This window comes from Physella acuta, unplaced genomic scaffold, assembly GCF_028476545.2.
Source record: "Physella acuta isolate Inbredline_101_S28 unplaced genomic scaffold, ASM2847654v3 ptg001974l, whole genome shotgun sequence".
NCBI lineage: Eukaryota > Metazoa > Mollusca > Gastropoda > Physidae > Physella > Physella acuta.
In genome coordinates, this window is record NW_026733479.1 from 55,118 (window position 1) to 74,429 (window position 19,312).

General features: G+C 39.5%; 1 protein-coding gene across 6 annotated transcripts in view; it reads left to right on the plus strand.

The window, feature by feature from the left end:
* The window catches only part of LOC131931458 (uncharacterized), a 70,633-nt gene that overhangs the window by 36,766 nt on the left and 14,555 nt on the right, over nt 1–19,312 (plus strand). For 5 of the 6 annotated variants that reach the window (XM_059288256.1, XM_059288254.1, XM_059288258.1 and 2 more), the window contains 7 exons: nt 5,402–5,625; nt 7,290–7,537; nt 8,334–8,508; nt 10,827–10,946; nt 11,745–11,870; nt 12,518–15,801; nt 18,854–19,030. In XM_059288256.1, the coding sequence (XP_059144239.1) occupies nt 5,402–5,625; nt 7,290–7,537; nt 8,334–8,508; nt 10,827–10,946; nt 11,745–11,870; nt 12,518–15,801; nt 18,854–19,030 (4,354 nt within the window). The remainder of the gene's footprint in view (nt 1–5,401; nt 5,626–7,289; nt 7,538–8,333; nt 8,509–10,826; nt 10,947–11,744; nt 11,871–12,517; nt 15,802–18,853; nt 19,031–19,312) is intronic. The other variant, XM_059288260.1, reaches the window with a different exon arrangement.

Here is a 19,312-nt window from a genome sequence, read left to right on the forward strand (position 1 = left end):
AATGGCGCATAACCAGTTGACACGTATACTTAATTGTGTTGCAGGGGATCCCTTCGAACTAAAATATTAAGAACTAAGAAGAAGAAGAAGAGTACTTTGTAGAGTACGTATTTTTTATACAAGTGTTTCTGTTAAAGTTAGCATTAGAGTAATAATTGGGGTAGAGGCAGACAGCAAAAAAAATGAAACGTCTGCATATTACTGGAGAAAAGGATTTATAACAGGAAGTTATGTTATAAAATAAGTTACGCCACGAATGTGCGGGGGAGTCCTATCACGTATTTATATTTGTTGTTTGTAGGCGGAGATTACGTTTCAAATAGATTCACCCGACTGTTTGGGTTCGGGGCTATTTCTTATCCAACCTATGACTCATGCATAAATTAAACACGGCGAAGGTTTATCTTTTTTTTTTTTTTTTTTTTTTTAAGCGATCAGCGTTACCTGTACTAGTTTATGAGCAGGTGACTCGATAAGGGGGACAGTTAATGAGGGTTAAGACGTATTTACCTTGTGCTCTTATCAAGGTGGAGACGATACCTCATTAAATAAACGAAGCCGCGTTCCGTCTATTGGACATTACGGATCTCTTTAAAACGGTGTTGTTATTATCTGATTCTACATATTGTCTTGGTTTATTGATTTAACCGAAAAGATTTAGTTTGTTTGAACTGGGCTTATCATTAATAAATGAATGAACTTAAGCATTTTAAATAACACATTAATTGTCATTCCCCATCCCCAGCTTTTTCTGTACTTTTTAGTTGTCTTGTGAGTGTACTATGTTAATTCCCGCCTTTTGAACAAAAACAAATGTTCGTGTATTTTAACTAACATATGTCACGTAGATAGTTTTGAAATTTTAAATGTATATATCATAAACTACAAGAGAAAGAATATAAGAGAATATCAAAGATTAAAGTGGGTCTACTGAGACATAAAAATGGTGTTTGTAAAAAGAGAATAGTTAAAAGTAAATTAAAAACATGTAAGGAAATCTGCTGTAAGTTAATTAGAAATGTGTAAGAGTAATAGGCTCTAATGTAATTAGAAATATATAGAGTAATAGGCGGTAAGGTAATTAGTAATGTGGAAGGGAGTAAGCGACTCTAAGTTAATGAGAAAATAAGATATTTATCGGCTCTAATGTAATTAGAAATTTGTAAGAAGTAATCGGCTCTAATGTAATTAGAATTGTGTAAGAGTTGGGGTGATACAGCCTCAAGTATTTGTCTAGGCTGGTTTGTACTGTTTTCATCAAATGTCTTATCATTTTTAGCGTGATTTTATAAAACTTGAGCGCCGTGTTTAAAGTGGATTTACAGCTCCAAGATGGGCGGAGGGGAGATATAGGATTGGAGATTACAGGGAAATAACCCGCGATATAGGTTCACGGGTGGCGGGCCTTGGATTTGTTCTGTTTAAAATGTTATCAAAAATCGTATGTTTTTGTGTATGGATTTTTTTGCTATATTTAGATTGGTTTACTGCGATGGGAAAAATGCGCTGTTGAAATTGTTTAGGAAATAAATTTGATAACAAAACAGATTTGGAAACGAAAATAATAACAGCAGCAATTATTTTTAGAGCTGACCAAAACGGCTGTAATTTTTCTCACCGATGATTTATAGCGGTTAGGTTTATTTGAGGTGCATTGTCATACAGAGTTACTTAAATAATAACTTTCAGTCCCCAACATACTCTCGGTTTAATGTACTTATCCTAAAACATTATTTTTAAAAGGGGAAATGTTTAACTTAATAGATGTTTTAGCAGTAGAAATGATATGGTCTTTAATTAGCTTACAACTAAATGTCTGTCGTGTATCTAAAATTGTATCTTAAATTTTCGGTTGGATTGATAGTTCTATACATCGATAAATATATTAACCTTATCTTTTGAATTTTTTTCGGCGTTCCACAAGTGAGTTACAAAAAGTGTGGGTTGAGATTTACTTTGTAAAATGATTAGCTAAAATTGGTATCGTAGTTTAAATTTTTTTTGGACGAGTAGCTTAAATCTTGGGTATAATTAGATTGGTTGCGAGGGTGTTTTAATTTTTAGTAGATTTTTTTAGTCGTGGAAGCAGCAGAATATAGGTAGATTTACATTAGTCATATTAGCAACTTATCTTGGTTAGATTTTCTTATGATCGGGAGGTAGCTAAAATGTGGGTAGATTTACTTTTGATCGTGAAAGCAGCTAAAAATGTGGGTAGATTTACTTTTGACCCTATAAGTAGCTAAAATGTGGGTAGATTTACTTTTGACCGTGTAAGTAGCTACAAATGTGGGTAGATTTACTTTTGATCGTGTAAGTAGCTAAAATGTGGGTAGATTTACTTTTGACCGTGTAAGTAGCTAAAAATGTGGGTAGATTTTCTTTAGATCGTGTAAGTAGCCACAAATGTGGGTAGATTTACAACCGCAGATCACAGCTGATGATAACCGTGGATTAAACTTTTGATAATAAAAACGAAATTTTGAAAGAAAGACGAGCCGACGATAAAAGAGGGATGTGGGGGAGAGGTCGAAATTTTTTTTTTTTACCTAGCCAGCGGTGAGTCAAAAAAATTTTTTTTAAAACTTCCCGTTGCCATGGTAACTATGAGATATCGCATAGAGGTGCGTCATGATCCTGCAGACCAATCTCGTCTTTTAGTGTCGGTGTGAGTGTACGGGCAACTAAAGAGGCAGGTATTCACGCTCCCCCTGTCTTTACCTGCTGCCCGTGTTTCGAGATTTGGGATAAGCCGGGTTACTACCCCCTGTTTTTTTGGTTGTTGTTGTTTCAAAAGTTGGGATATAAGTTTAGTAGCGGTGGACATTTTTCGTTTGATGCTACGGTACTTTAGTTTGATGCTATTGTTTAAGGATTGTATTTCAAGAAAATACGGCGATGGTGTTGTTTGATTTTCGGAAATACTATTTTAAGTTTTTGAAATAGGTTACAAGTGTAGTTATGTAGGAATAATAATATTTACATTCATTCTACATGAGTAAAAGTAATATAGCTTATTTTATAGAGAATTAAAAGCTAAATCAATCATTTTGTAGACATACTTTTTGATACATTTGTTTATACTATTTATTAACGAATGTTCAAAATGGTATATTGCTTGTAGGAATGTGTTTTTATGCAAAGCGTTCATATAAAAGGATAAAAATTATCGGTTAAGTTTTATATACATGGTATTTAACTCAAGTAATGTTACTGTTGTTAACATGATATTTACCCGTAGAGTTTTGTAAGCGTGATATTTTCGTAGAGATGTTAACACAATATCAGCTTGCAGAACTGTTAATTTTTATTACTATTTCTCAGTTAAAGTGTTTACTCGTAGAAGTGTTGACATATGCACGGATACAGCTATTAGCATAATATTTACTGGTTTAACAGTTATATTTACCCGAAGAGTGATAAGCGTGATATTTTTGTAGAGATGTTAACACAATATTAGCTTGTAGAATTGTTAATTTTTATAACTATTTTAACAGTTAAAATGTTAACTAATATATGCAGTCGTAGAGCTGTTAGCATAATATTTACTAGTTTAATAGTTATGATATTTACTTGTAGTATTGCTCACATATGCACGGGTACATCTTTTAATATAATATTTACTGGTTTAAACGTTTCCATAGTTACTTGTTGAAGTGTTCACATATGCACTGACAGACACACACACACACACACACAAACATCGCTGTTTGAAGTTGCACTCACCATTCCCTCACTCTAGTCGCCCGGATCTATGATAGATCTGCATCAGCACGGGGTCGGGTTTGATACCACGGGCAATCGTTAAGTGAATTACATCTTTACACCTCGTGGCTGGGGTCACGGGTTACTGGCCTCTTATCGTACAATGTCTTACGCATTGAGATGAGTTCGGTGTTTCGCGGTAACCTATGTTTCCCGGTAACCGATATTTTGCGTTAACCGATGTTTTGCGGTAACCGATATTATGCGGTAACCGACGTTTTGCGGTAACCGATGTTTTGCGGTAACCGATGTTTTGCGGCAACCGATATTATGCGGTAACCGATGTTTTGCGGTAACCGATGTTTTGCGGTAACCGATGTTTTGCGGTAACCGATGTTTTGCGGTAACCGATGTTTTGCGGTAACCGATGTTTAGCGGTAACCGATGTTTAGCGGCAACCGATGTTTTGCGGTAACCGATGTTTAGCGGTAACGATGTATAGAGGTAACCGAACCCCTTCTGCTGTAGCAATGCGTAATGTACAAGTCTGTTTATGTTAATTATATGTAAAAATTTACCGGAACCGGCGGTTAGTATGGTAGGTGAAGTAGAATTCACTCGATTTTGTGACCTCTGCATGTAAAGAGATAATTTGACCAGTGCTATGCTTTGAACTTAAACTGGGTGAACTCAAAGATGTGCTTACAGACTCACAATCCCGGAATCCAAACTCGACTTTTCGGTCGTACGCTTTCGGTCGAGTGCTTTCGGTCGTGCGCTTCAGTCGTAGGCTTTACCGTTCGACTACTCCGTCCATGTTATCGTAAGGTACAATTGTTGTCAAACTTGGGATTTGTCGAGACAGTTGATCAAAAGACATGCTGGTTATGTCAAACCATGTTAAATCAAAGTTTCTATCTTCATTCGTTCTTGTCGTTGTTTAACATGGTAGTTTCAAAGTGAGACCGGTTCAATCCACAATTTGCCAGTTAGTTGGAGTTCACTACGTCGAGGCCTGCCTGGCTAATTGGAGTCCAACTCCTGAGCCGGTATATCAGTGTTACGATAGTTGCAAAGCTAACATCAATAATTGAGGGAGTGTGTTATACCAATGTCCGATAATACGACAATAATAGTATCGTCTTAAAAAGAGGCGTGTCAGGTTACTGGTGTTCACTAAATGCACTTATATGAAAGCTAAACCAAACCCTAATCCAAGTCCTACCATGAAAAGTAAAGTTCCCTTTCAAACCTGACGGTATAGGGCAAGTGAAGTAGAGTTCACTTGTTTCTGTGACCTCGGCATATGAAGAGATAGTGTGGTTAGCACTGTGTCCAGCCGCCTTTACTTTCCCTAACGACGGTCTACTGACATGAACCCGGATTTGAACTCGAGATTTACCGGCTAGCAGTTCAGCTCTCTACCGCTAGACCACTACACCCCGTGTCCTACCATAACCATTACCCTGAAATAAAGAGATTTCAGTTCTAATAAAAACCTAACAGACCTATTTTCGAATGAGTCACTTCTAGGATATTGGTAATACAAATACTCTAGAAATTCTATTGTATACATTTCATTAAAATAAATGCAATTGACACAATTTTGAAGTTTCTGTAGTCACTGTTTCTTCAGATAAATCATGATTTAATATGAAAGTTTAAGTGTATTTCTTATTGTCCCTTATTCCCCTAGATCCCTTGACACCTCAGCAGCTCCACAGTGACCAGCACCTGACCACAGAGCCGCAGACACCCCTACAGGTGAACTACGTGGACGGCAAGTGCCAGTGCTGTCCCTACGGCTACCACATAGATCTGGACTTCCTGAACTTCTGCAAGGACCTGGAGAGTGGCTTCACCCTAAGGAACCTCAAGCGTATCCAGCGGACTAAGCGCAAGTTAAGGAAGTCTATGGAAGTGAGGGGATAAAATAATTCATTATAGTAGTCTTCTCTGCTGACAGCCTATTTTACTGCTGTATTAAAGTTCTACTTGAATCTTATTTTTTATTTGTAATGTCTAACTATTACGTCACACAAAACAGGGTCATACATTTTCTTCAAACTACTAAAATTGCAGGGTTCCAACACTAACTTTCTGTACCTTTTAAAGCTCGTGGTAGTAAACTGGTATTGATTCTATAGATTTGTTACTATTTTTATTCTTCTTTGTCTTGTATCTCTGTAAGGACCCAATGACACTGACTACAAACACCCCCCCCCTCTCCATATATTAAATCTAACCTTAATATTAATGACATGGTGCTGTCAAGACTAATATACTCATTTCAAAAATAGATCCTTAAACGCAGTGTATTTTTCTTTGTGGTATTTTACTGAATTTTTGTGTATAGCTCATGTAGAATTTAAGCTTCATCATTTTCTTCTTGTGGTTAATATCTTTCTTCTACAACTTGTGTGATGAATTTCTCTCTTCTACAACCCATGTGATGAATTTCTCTCTTCTACAACTCATGTGATGAATTTCTCTCTTCTACAACTCACGTGATGAATTTCTCTCTTCTACTCGTGTGATGAATTTCTCTCTTCTACAACTCATGTGATGAATTTCTCTCTTCTACAACCCATCCGATGAATTTCTCTCTTCTACTCGTGTGATTAATTTCTCTCTTCTACAACTCATGTGATGAATTTCTCTCTTCTACAACTCATGTGATGAATTTCTCTCTCCTACAACTTGTGTGATGAATTTCTCTCTTCTACAACTTGTGTGATGAATTTCTCTCTTCTACAACTCATGTGATGAATTTCTCTCTTCTACAACTCATGTGATGAATTTCTCTCTTCTACTCGTGTGATGAATTTCTCTCTTCTACAACTCGTGTAATGAATTTCTCTCTTCTACAACTCATGATGAATTTCTCTCTTCTACAACTCGTGTGATGAATTTCTCTCTTCTACAACTCATGATGAATTTCTCTCTTCTACAACTCATGTGATGAATTTCTCTCTTCTACAACCCTTGTGATGAATTTCTCTCTTCTATAACTCATGTGATGAATTTTTCTCTTCTACAACTCATGTGATGAATTTCTCTCTTCCACAACTCGTGTGATGAATTTCTCTCTTCCACAACTCATGTGATGAATTTCTCTCTTCTACAACTCATGTGATGAATTTCTCTCTTCTACAACATGTGTGATGAATTTCTCTCTTCTACAACCCTTGTGATGAATTTCTCTCTTCTACAACTCATGTGATGAATTTCTCTCTTCTACAACTCATGTGATGAATTTCTCTCTTCTACAACTCATGATGAATTTCTCTCTTCTACAACTCGTGTGATGAATTTCTCTCTTCTACAACTCATGATGAATTTCTCTCTTCTACAACTCATGTGATGAATTTCTCTCTTCTACAACCCTTGTGATGAATTTCTCTCTTCTATAACTCATGTGATGAATTTCTCTCTTCTACAACTCGTGTGATGAATTTCTCTCTTCTACAACTCATGTGATGAATTTCTCTCTTCTACAACTCATGTGATGAATTTCTCTCTTCTACAACTCATGTGATGAATTTCTCTCTTCTACAACTCATGTGATGAATTTCTCTCTTCAGTTGATGCTGGATGAGCAGGAAGGGATTGCGGCTGACCCCAACTCTGCTCCACCTGACATCATCCACTCCACCGAGGCAGGCCGCCTGATGCACATGATCAACTACGAGAGGTCGGCCACCCACAGGATACTCAGCCAGATTGACTCGTCTGTCAACACAACCATCTCAAATATAGACGGGGTCAAGGGCAACAGATATATGTCTTCCGATAGTGATGATATGGCATCACCTTACACCCCTACACATGGGTATGTTCAACCTTATACCACCAACAGTTTAACCTTACACCCTACACATGGGTATGTCCAACTTTATACCACCAACAGTTCAACCTTACACCACCACACATGGGTATGTCAGACCTTACACCCCTACACATGGGTATGTTCCACCTCACCCCTACACATGGGTATGTCTTACACCCCTACACATGGATATGTCCAACCTTACACCCCTTCACATGGGTATGTCCAACCTTACACCCCTATACATGGGTGTGTCCAACCTTACACCCCTATACATGGGTGTGTCCAACCTTACACCCCTACACATGGGTATGTCCAACCTTACACCCCTACACATGGGTATGTCCAACCTTACACCCATACACGTAGGTGTGTTCAACCTTACACTCCTACACATGGGTATGTACAACCTTACACCACCACACATGGGTATGTCCAACCTTACACCACCACACCCCTACACATGGGTATGTCCAACCTTACACCACTACACATGGGTATGTCCTACCTTACACCTCTACACATGGGTATGTCCAACCTTACACCTCTTACACCCTTACACTTAATGTTAAATATATATGTAACCAACCCCTATATATAAATGTGTTGAACATTACACCCCAAAAAAACAAGTAAATTTTTTTTATATACATTGTTTTTTGGCTAGATCTTTGTACATTATTTAGAGAATCACACATTCATGTTCTTTTAAAAATGTTCCATTATAGTGTGCAAACTTTTGAAATGTCAAACTTTACACAACTAAAAATAGCTCAACATGCTTATTTTTTAACCTCAGGGCCCCCTACCCAGCAGATGAGCACGTGACATACCCCCTGTCCATCTCAGGTCGCACTGACTCCTTGACCTCCCTGTCGTCAGTGTCCACCATGTCCAGTGAGACCCACATGATGCAGCAGGGTCAGTTCCAGCCCAGCCAGAACTATCAGAGCTCTTACAAGACCACTACAAAGGTAGGTGGGGTAGAGGTAAGCTGGGAAACAGGTAGACAGGCAAGAGGTAGATGGGGAGAAAGAGGTAGGTGGGGCTAAACAGGTAGATATGGCAAAGGTAGTTGGGGAGAAACAGGTAGATTGGGAGAAAAAAGGGTCCTAGGACCTTTGACCATAGGGGGTTTGACCATAGGGGGTTTGACCACAGGGGTTTGACCACAGCGGAGCTTTGACCATAGGGGCTTTGACCATAGGGGGTTTGACCACAGCGGGCCTTTGACCATAGCGGGCCTTTGACCATAGCGGTGCTTTGACCATAGGGGGTTTGATCATAGGGGGTTTGACCATAGGGGGTTTGACCACAGGTGTTTTCTCAGCAGAGGGTCTTTGATCACAGGTGGTCTATCAACTGGTGTTTGATCACAAGCACTGTGTCCGGCTTTCGAGATCATAGGTGTTATGTCCACATAGGGTCTTTGATCTCAGGTGGTTTGTCCAATGCTGTTCATATATGGTTAGGATTTATTTTAAAAGTTGCTAAATTATATTTTAAATTTCGACATGATGTAATAATATGGTCAAACATATGTACTGACATATTTGCGTGCTATAGCACATCTGTCATTTAGTTAACCATTTTATGTATTACATCTTTGACTATATTGTTGGTAAGTTTTATATCATTTTTTATCCTTTATATATGCTATGTATTTTCAAGTACTTCTACATTATTTATTTGTGAAACTTGTTATATGTCGCATTATTTGTGTTTCATTTATATTTAAAATAAATCTATGAGGTCTAGCACCAGCCTTTATGTGGAGACTAAAATATAGTTCTTGGCTTTTTTTTAAATACATGTTAATTTCTATTAACGTACTCTCAGGAAACATGTATAAAATCATGTTAATTGTATCACACCTATGATTAAAGCCAGACACAGCGCTTGTGATCAAACACCAGTTGATAGACCACCTGTGATCAAAGACCCTCTGCTGAGAAAACACATGTGGTCAAACCCCCTATGGTCAAACCCCCTATGATCAAACCCCCTATGGTCAAAGCACCTGTGGTCAAAGGTCCGCGCACCGAAAAAAGGTAGATGGGGCAGAGGTAGGTGGGGAGAAACAGGTAGATGGTGCAAAGGTAGGTGGGGAGAAACAGGTAGATGGTGCAAAGGTAGGGAGAAATTGGTGGATGGGGCAGAGGTAGATGGGGAGAAACAGGTGGATGGTGCAAAGGTAAGGAGAAACAGGTAGATGGTACAAAGGTAAGGAGAAACAGGTAGATGGTACAAAGGTAGGTGGGGAGAAACAGGTAGATGGTGCAAAGGTAGGGAGAAATTGGTGGATGGGGCAGAGGTAGGTGGGGAGAAACAGGTAGATGGTGCAAAGGTAGGTGGGGAGAAACAGGTAGATGGTGCAAAGGTAGGGAGAAATTGGTGGATGGGGCAGAGGTAGGTGGGGAGAAACAGGTAGATGGTGCAAAGGTAGGTGGGGAGAAACAGGTAGATGGTGCAAAGGTAGGGAGAAATTGGTGGATGGGGCAGAGGTAGGTGGGGAGAAACAGGTGGATGGTGCAAAGGTAGGGAGAAATTGGTGGATGGGGAGAAACAGGTAGATGGTGCAAAGGTAGGGAGAAACAGGTAGATGGTGCAAAGGTAGGGAGAAACAGGTAGATGGTGCAAAGGTAGGGAGAAATTGGTGGATGGTGCAAAGGTAGGGAGAAATTGGTGGATGGGGCAGAGCTAGGTGGAGAGAAACAGACTGATGAAGTTTGACTTCCTGGCAGTCAAAGTAGAAACATGACAAGTGTTCTCAACAATTGCACCTAAGCAGTAAACCCACTTGTCATGTTTATGTCTAAATTGAGTTTATTTTTGTGGTGTATTTTGTTAAATATTTAACAAATTGAAGGCTTTCATAGTTAATTGTCTGTTTTTCCATTAGGTAGTAATAACATTTTTGGGTTCTAGCCAAAAACTGTTGAGTTTAGGCTGTATTTGATCAATGTTACAGGTACCCACTGGGTCATGATTGATCTATGTTACTGGGTCATGTGTGACCCATGTTACTGGGTCATATTTGGCCTATGATACAAGTTTAACCAAATGTGTAACCCACATGTGTTTGTATTGTTAGCACATTAGATCTAATAACCTTTCTATTTGTTTTTAAAACTCTTACCATGACTCTTATAATAAAAAAACAAAACTGAAACATTTGATATGACTCCCTTTACAATGATAAAAAAAAAAAACAATGCAACTCAAACATTTGATATGACTCTCTTGACAACAATAAAAAAACATAATGCAACTCAAACATTTGATTGGACAGATTTTTGAGACCCCGGTCCTGGAGATGGCAACAGCTGAGATGAAACACTACTCCACCACATCATCTGCCCAGCTGGCTGACCAAAGTCCAGAGGTCATTGAACCAGAGGTCAAAGCCCAAGTAAGACAAGATTTGTTTTGTTTTGAGCTCTTTAATAAAACCACAACATAGACTCTCAAAGCCCAAGTAAGACAAGATTTGTTTGTTTTGTGCTCTTTAATAAAACCACAACATAGACTCTCAAAGCCCAAGTAAGACAAGATTTGTTTGTTTTGTGCTCTTTAATAAAACCACAACATAGACTCTCAAAGCCCAAGTAAGACAAGATTTGTTTGTTTTGAGCTCTTTAATAAAACCATAACATAGACTCTCAAAGCCCAAGTAAGACAAGATTTGTTTGTTTTGAGCTCTTTAATAAAACCACAACATAGACTCTCAAAGCCCAAGTAAGACAAGATTTGTTTGTTTTGAGCTCTTTAATAAAACCTCAACATAGACTCTCTTGTTTAATTACATTTAATCTTAATGTTAATATATTTAAGCTACCCAATAAACAACACAAACATTTATTGTGTTAAAATGTTGGCTAAAATAAATTATCATGTGTTCTTATAAAATTAATTTGTCACATCATCAAAACCTGATAGTAATTAATTTAATGCTTGAAAACAAACATGTTACTTGTATCTTTACAAGTGTTAACTAAACACAACTTCTTAAAACTTCAAACAAGTTTTGTTAAGCTACATTTTTTATCACCCCAACACTGGGCACATATTCAAGTTTTATTCCTGTTATCCAGAAAACCCAGCCCTCCTGCTGTATCTCAGATCTAGTGAACTCCACTTTAAATTTCCTCAGAATCTGCCCAGTTTATTTTTAAACATGGATTTTTAATTTGTTTTTTGCCTTCCCCAGCTGCACAGTCCCAGCAGGCCACGCCCCCCGTCCAACAATGACCCGTCTGTGAGGGAAACCCTGGCCCTCAACCAGCAGCGGATCCGTGAGCTGGAGGAGCAAGTGAAAACTATTCCAATCTTGCAGGTAAGGGGGCTGGTCTAATCTTGTCCATCTCAAGCCAGTCTGGCTCATGGTTTATTTTTATTGTTGGGTACATTTTGTAGATGTCAATTTTTGCTGTTTGTGCTCAAGACACATGGGGCCGCCACAGAAAGCTCTTTCAACTTTTGTTGGTCTCATGTAATTTTCCTGGCAGTCCCCCATGACTGTGCTGCTTCTGCCAGCTGTTTCCTCACTGTGCTTGTCCATGTCTCCCTTGGCCTTCCTTGTTTTCTTTTTCTTCAGGCAATTTTGTATATGTATCTGTTTGTATTAGGCTATGGCTGGTAACTGCTGTGCATGGACTACAATTTTACTGTGTTGCAGAACTTGTTCCAGAATTTGTAGCTGGACATTTGTTTTTAGACACCATTTTTCTATGTATATATTTATAGAAAAGATGTGTTAAAAAACTTGGCTACTATGCACAGTTACAGGACATAATTTCTTAACTATGTGATAACCTGTAAATGAGAAGTGATAGACATTATTATGTAAAAAAAATGTTAACTTCTGGTCATTAGAATTAAAAATAGCACATGCATTTTTTCACCTATTTTTAGACTTAAGTTTTTATTGTCTTGAGGTTGTTTATGCCTGTTTTAAATTCTAAAAATCTTTCTGTTCCTCAGGTGCGTATTTCTGTGCTGAAAGAAGAGAAACGCCTTTTGAACTTACAGCTTAAGGCAAACAAACCCAGCACCAAACCCCTGACCAGTTCTGTGGGGGTGGGTGATGGCAGGGTTGACGTCCAGGAAGTCATTGACAAGTCCATCTACCCTGTACGGCAGTTCGAGCTACCCAAATCTTTCTCCATGGATGGCGATACCACCCCTCAGAAATCACCCGTGGTGAAAAGCCCACCCGCCACATTCCCCAAACCTGTGAAGACAGCAACCGTGGGCGTGGGTGACCACAGCGTCATTGAGCCCTACAACATCCAGCCGGACCTCCCCACCGGTTACACCACCCACAATAACCAGACCCACACGGAGATTCACACCACCACGCTGGTTGAACGAGAGAAGCTCGTCAAGAACATCATACAACCACCGTCGTTAAACCTCTCCTTCCAACACACCTCTACACACGACATCATGGACAGAGATCCGCGAACACCAACGCAGCCCAATTTCACCATCAACCAAATTCAACGAAGCACCCCTAAAGCTTTGACGCGAACAGTCGGTGTCGGTGATGGCAACGTCAATGACGGTTCAGGTCTTCATGTTCATGAGAAAGAGCTGAGAACAGTCATCATTGGGCAGAATTCTCCCGTCGCTAAAAGGAATGTTGGGATTGATTGTAGGGTCCCCACACGAGACGTGGGGGTTTCGTTTATGTGCGATGAGGAGAAACCGACAACAAGAACGATTGGGGTGAATGTCAATTATGACACCAGTAATATAATGACGTCTTTGGATTTCAAAGGTGAAACACAGCTGCGGCTGGCCTTACGAGATGTACTACAGAGGAGTGTGCGTAGTGTTGCCACTAATTGTAACTTTAAATCTTCTACCACTGACAGCTCCACCTTGACAGACTCCAAGAGTGGTGTTAGCGTTGGGTGTGGTGATGAGGAACAGAGAGTGGATGTTGAGGTGCGGCCAGCTTCTGTGAAAAAATCTTTCGGCATGGTCGCCAAACCGGAAACGGTTCCGAAATGCGTGGCCACGGAGAAGGATTGGATCTTCGACGCCAGTACCAACACCATCACACCGGAACAGTACCACAAAGCCTGCATGACGGATAAACTCAAGCAGATTTTCGCCTCCACCAACACCGACCCTCCTCGCAGGCACACGGCTAACATTCAGACCGAACACAGCATGTTTGTCAACACGGACCAACTCAAGCATTCGGCCACAAACACGGAAAAACAGGCGGGGAGCTCCGTCTTTACGTCCACTGACATCATCCCTAGATCTGATGTAGGGGTCAACACCACGGAAAAGGTCACTGTCGTCATGTCGAAGTCGGACGCTGGCGTCAACACAACGGAAAAGGTCACTGTCGTCATGTCGAAGTCGGACGCTGGCGTCAACACAACGGAAAAAGTCACGGAACTATTCCAGCAGTCGCAGTCCACTGTGACCAAGACCTCGCCGCCTGTGCTTAAATCTATCCTCAAGAAAACTAACTCAACTATTGATAAAGGTGTTGTAGAAAGTGCCGTAGAGGAGGAGCCGTACTCATTTAGCGAAACCACAGAAATCATCACCCCCATGAAGGTGGTCCAGAATCTCGAAACAGTTCAGCACAGCTCGCACCAGTCCAAAACGTCTTTACACCACAACCAAACCGAGTCGATGAAGACATCGAGCATGGAAGATGGGGACAACCATTTCACCAGCTACGAGCTGACCAGGAGAAGCTCAGCCCCAGCCACGGAGCATGTCAACACAGGAAGGGAGAGCACTGAGTATCAGAGTACTGGGTACAGGGACTTGGCCACAAGATATTCAGCAGCTGATAGGGTTTCCCCCACAAAAGGGGAGGACAGTTTTCAAGAGACGGTGGTGGAGCATTATATCATAACAAAGGACGGCACGAGGTTGGTGTCGGAGGAGAAGACAACCACCTCCTCCAAGAGTGGTGTTGTCACCCAGTACACCAATGGTGATGGGCGGTCTCACCAGTCTTCTTATGGTGACTCTGGTTCTTTTCAGTCTTCTCAAAGTGAATCCCGGTCCTGTCAATCTTCTCATGGTGACACAGGATCACATCAGTCTTCTCATGGTGACACTGACACAGGATCACATCAGTCTTCTCACGGTGATACAGGATCCTATCAGTCTTCTTTTGGTGAGTTAAGGTCTCATCAGTCTTCTGTTGGTGACTCGGGATCCTATCAATCTTCTCATGGTGACTCGTGGTCCCGTCAGACTTCTCATGGTGACCCACGGTCTCATCAGTCCTCCCTTGGTGACCATTCCTCAGTACACAGTTACTCCACTGATGATGTACCCGACCACCACAGCAACGGCAGCTCACACACCTTCAAGGTCACTGGCGGCTCCAAAATTGAGCGAGGACACATCACCGTGGTGACCAACCCTTACAAAACTGTGGAGAATTTAGCCCAGGCCTCAGCGCTGGAGGAATCAGATTATGTGGATAACGACTCGGTTCAGCGGATTTCTAAAACCTCGAGCGAAGGAAATTTGTACAAGGACAAGAAGGCGGCACGCAAGGAGAAAACCAAATCTTTGGACACAATCTACGACATGCGTAGGGCGGGGTCTGTGGAAGACTTCATGCCTGATGATATCAGGAAGTACATGTCTATTGACCCCAGTACATCCAAAGATTCCGGCTTTGGTGAAGACCTACAGCACAGGTTTTCAGGGGAATCCTCCTCCTCCACGTTAGTCTCCCACCTGTTATCTGGGCTGTCTGCCGAGCACGACGCCGCCATGAGGTCTGTCAGCGTGTCTAAAACAATCACCACCAAAACCACATCTCAAAGCGGAGACTCGGTCATCACCTGTGAAAAGCAAACTGTCGTTACACCGGATGGGAAATCTATTACAACCATTACAGAAACATTAAAAGACGGACAGACAATTGTTAGACAAATTGAGGACGATGGCGACGAACAGAGTTCCGTATCTCAGGCGTTGGATAACATGGACACGTCCAGGTTCACGTCGTTGTATACCACCCACAGCGGCATCAACCAGACTAGTTCGGACTCGAACCTCCTGAAGGTGGCCGAGCACTTGGACCCAGGCACCCTGAGCTACAGTGAGTCCACCATCACAACGGTGGGGGAAGAGGGGGCGCAGCTCAAGTCCTACGGATCTTTGGATAGGAAAACTGGCAAGCTGAAGTCCATCATGAAGCAGAATTCAAATGACCCGGATAAAAAGGATAAAAAAACTGGCATTAGATTCGCTGAGACGGTGATTGGTGGGTAAGTCGTGCATATTTTTTTTCTAAGACATTGGCCAGATTATAGAAATACCTCAGCATTTTGTCAAACATTGCTTTATGTTCAGGGGCAGACCTAGGGCATTAAAAAAATCTGTGGCTTTGACCCAAAAATGTAATAAAAATAATAATAACAATAAATTTAATTTTATATTGGTAGCAGCAGTAGGCACAGGGGCCTTTTTTCACATTCTTCATTTAAAAGTAAAACAAAATTTTAGCATTGCAATTAAATATAAAATCATATTAGTCATTAAAAACTTGAAAATAAGAAATATTTGAAATAATAATTGCATAGTTTTAATTTATAATGGAAAAGAATATAGTAAATAAAATGTCACACAATTAAAACCAGAAAAAAACATTAACAGTAAGACAGATAGCCCTCTGGTATTAGCTTGACATCTTTATGTGCTTGTGCTATTGTAGCTCAAACATCTATTGACAGCCTTTGATATTCACAGTAGTGTGATACATTCTCTTTCTGTTTGATGTTCAAATAAGCCGTATTGACATGGCATCCTCTGGGATTTAGTCTGTTCTGTACAGGTGCACGGTTTTAATTAAATAAATAATGTAAAACTTTTATTATTAAAATATACAAACAGCGCTGTTTCTTCTGGCATGCCTTTTTATAGATTTTAGAAATAATTATGGAATAGAATTTCTTCCAAAACCCACCCAAAAATGAGGGGAGTTGTATATTAAACAGAGATAAATAGAAATGATAGGCAGGCTAAAAAATGGCAGGAGCTTTTGATAAGAGCAGGAAATATTAAGCCTTCTATCATAAAAAAAAATCTTGTAGCACAATGTGGTACATAGTCTGGGAGGAACAAGGCAGGCCTGTGTTTATTTTAAGGCTCCCGGGGCTGTTTTTATAAACAAAACCTTATTTTTGTTACAGTCTTGTCAGCATATTGCAGTAGTTGGTCAATTTTGTAAAGTGGGTTAAGGCTGATCTAGGCCCTAGAACTTACAATTCTATTTAACAGGTTTTTTTAATATCTAGTCTAGGTTAATACAAATTGAAATACATATAGATAAAATATTTATAAATACACATGCATAAATTCTATACAGTTATTTATATACTTATATATTTATGAATATTTCTACCTGACGTACATTGATATGATACAGTAAGAAATCCTATCCACCTACCATTTGTAAACACTTTACCTATCACCTCCCCCCCCCTTCCCCCCACTCCCTCCCCACAACAGGTAAAAAAAGAAAATTTATCACAATGTACAACAGATTTATTTTCCTAGAGAGGGGCATTTTCTTGTCAACATATGTTTCCTGCTGTTGTGTATGTCAACATCTTTCCCGCTGTTGTTTATGTTATTCTACCGCTGTTTAAAGAAGTTGAATGTATGTAATCAAACTCCCCTGGGAGCAGTTAGTTAGTCAGCCGCCCCCCACCCCCTCATTCCTACCTGACTCTCTGGATTGTTTGCAACAAATCTGTCAGGTTTATAAAAGTAATGTATTACACAAGTAGCCTGGGAGGTGCTATGTTGGGGGGGGGGGGGGGGGAACAGAAATGAATGAGTTGATCTGATGATGGTTTGCTAATAAAAATGACCAAATTTGTAAGGTGCATCTACAGTCATGGGCTTATTGCAAAAAGCCTATCATCTTATTATCATTGATGTATTCCATTCTTTTTTTTAAATGTCAACTAGAAAACTGTTGGAAAAAAATAAATGTCCTTATCTGTAAGCCATAGCCTAACTCTGGACTTGAAACTAAGCTTTTGGGTTAATCTAGTGTAGCTTCTGCATGTAAATTCAAATGTAGGCTGTTAAATGATTGTAAGTGAAGAATTTTGAATTTTTATCACATAACATTGTATCAGTCTTTTATTGGCGATAGTAAATACATTCATAAAAACACATACAGGCTACATTTTATAAAATATCAAACTATTTTCTTTTTAAAAGAAGTTTATCTCTATCAGCACTAATGTAAGTGTATATAATTATATAATACAAGTTACTTACTGTTAGCTATGAATTATATTTGAAGTAAATAACTTAGAGTATAGTATTATATTATTATTATTATGATTATGTGTGATTACAGAAGCATTGCAAAAATAGATTGTGCTGGTGCCTCTTCTTTCAAATTTAAACATACTATGAACTCATTAATAATTTAAAGTTGTGATAAGCGAGCTGCTCTGTTCAGTCCTTTAAAAAGAAATTCTAGAATATTTTTATTCCAACCGCAGGACTGGTAAAAAAAATTCTAGATTATTCTTTATTCCATCCACAGGACTGGTAAAAAAAAAATTCTAGATTATTCTTTATTCCAACCACAGGACTGCTAAAAAAAAATTCTAGATTATTCTTTATTCCAACCGCAGGACTGGTAAAAAAAAATTCTAGATTATTCTTTATTCCAACCGCAGGACTGGTAAAAAAAATTCTAGATTATTCTTTATTCCAACCGCAGGACTGGTAAAAAAAAAATTCTAGATTATTCTTTATTCCAACCGCAGGACTGGTAAAAAAAAAATTCTAGATTATTCTTTATTCCAACCGCAGGACTGGTAAAAAATAAATTCTAGATTATTCTTTATTCCAACCGCAGGACTGGTAAAAAAAAAATTCTAGATTATTCTTTATTCCAACCGCAGGACTGGTAAAAAAAAATTCTAGATTATTCTTTATTCCAACCGCAGGACTGGTAAAAAAAAATTCTAGATTATTCTTTATTCCAACCGCAGGACTGGTAAAAAAAAATTCTAGATTATTCTTTATTCCAACCGCAGGACTGGTAAAAAAAAAATTCTAGATTATTCTTTATTCCAACCGCAGGACTGGTAAAAAAAAATTCTAGATTATTCTTTATTCCAACCGCAGGACTGGTAAAAAAAAATTCTAGATTATTCTTTATTCCAACCGCAGGACTGGTAAAAAAAATTCTAGATTATTCTTTATTCCAACTACAGGACTGGGTCCAGTTCAGAAGAGGATGATGATACGTCTGACTCCGACTCAACCAATTCTTTATTCCATTCACAGGACTGGGTCCAGTTCAGAAGAGGATGATGATACGTCTGACTCCGACTCAACCACAAGTTTCGAGGAGGGCACGTATGACAGTCAGCAGGGAGAGATCACCTACAGGTGTAAGGATGACGAGGCCGTGGCTCAAGGACTGCCCGGTGCCCAGATGTTTGACCAGAACATTAGAGAAACGTAAGTTTGTGTGCTGCTGTATGGTGAGTGACGTTAGTAAGTCTCGAGTGTGGTTAGACGTACACTCCTGGGGCTGCATGGTGATGTTAGTAAGTTTCAAGTATGGTTAGACGTACACTCCTGTATTGTATGGTGACATTAGTAAATCTCAAGTATAGTTACATGTACACTAATCAAATGGTTCTCAACTTTAAGTACCTATACCCTGATCACTCTCTTAGGCCAGAATATAGAGAAGGTATTCAAGAAGGTAAATCTATCTTACATTTGCTGATTAAGTGT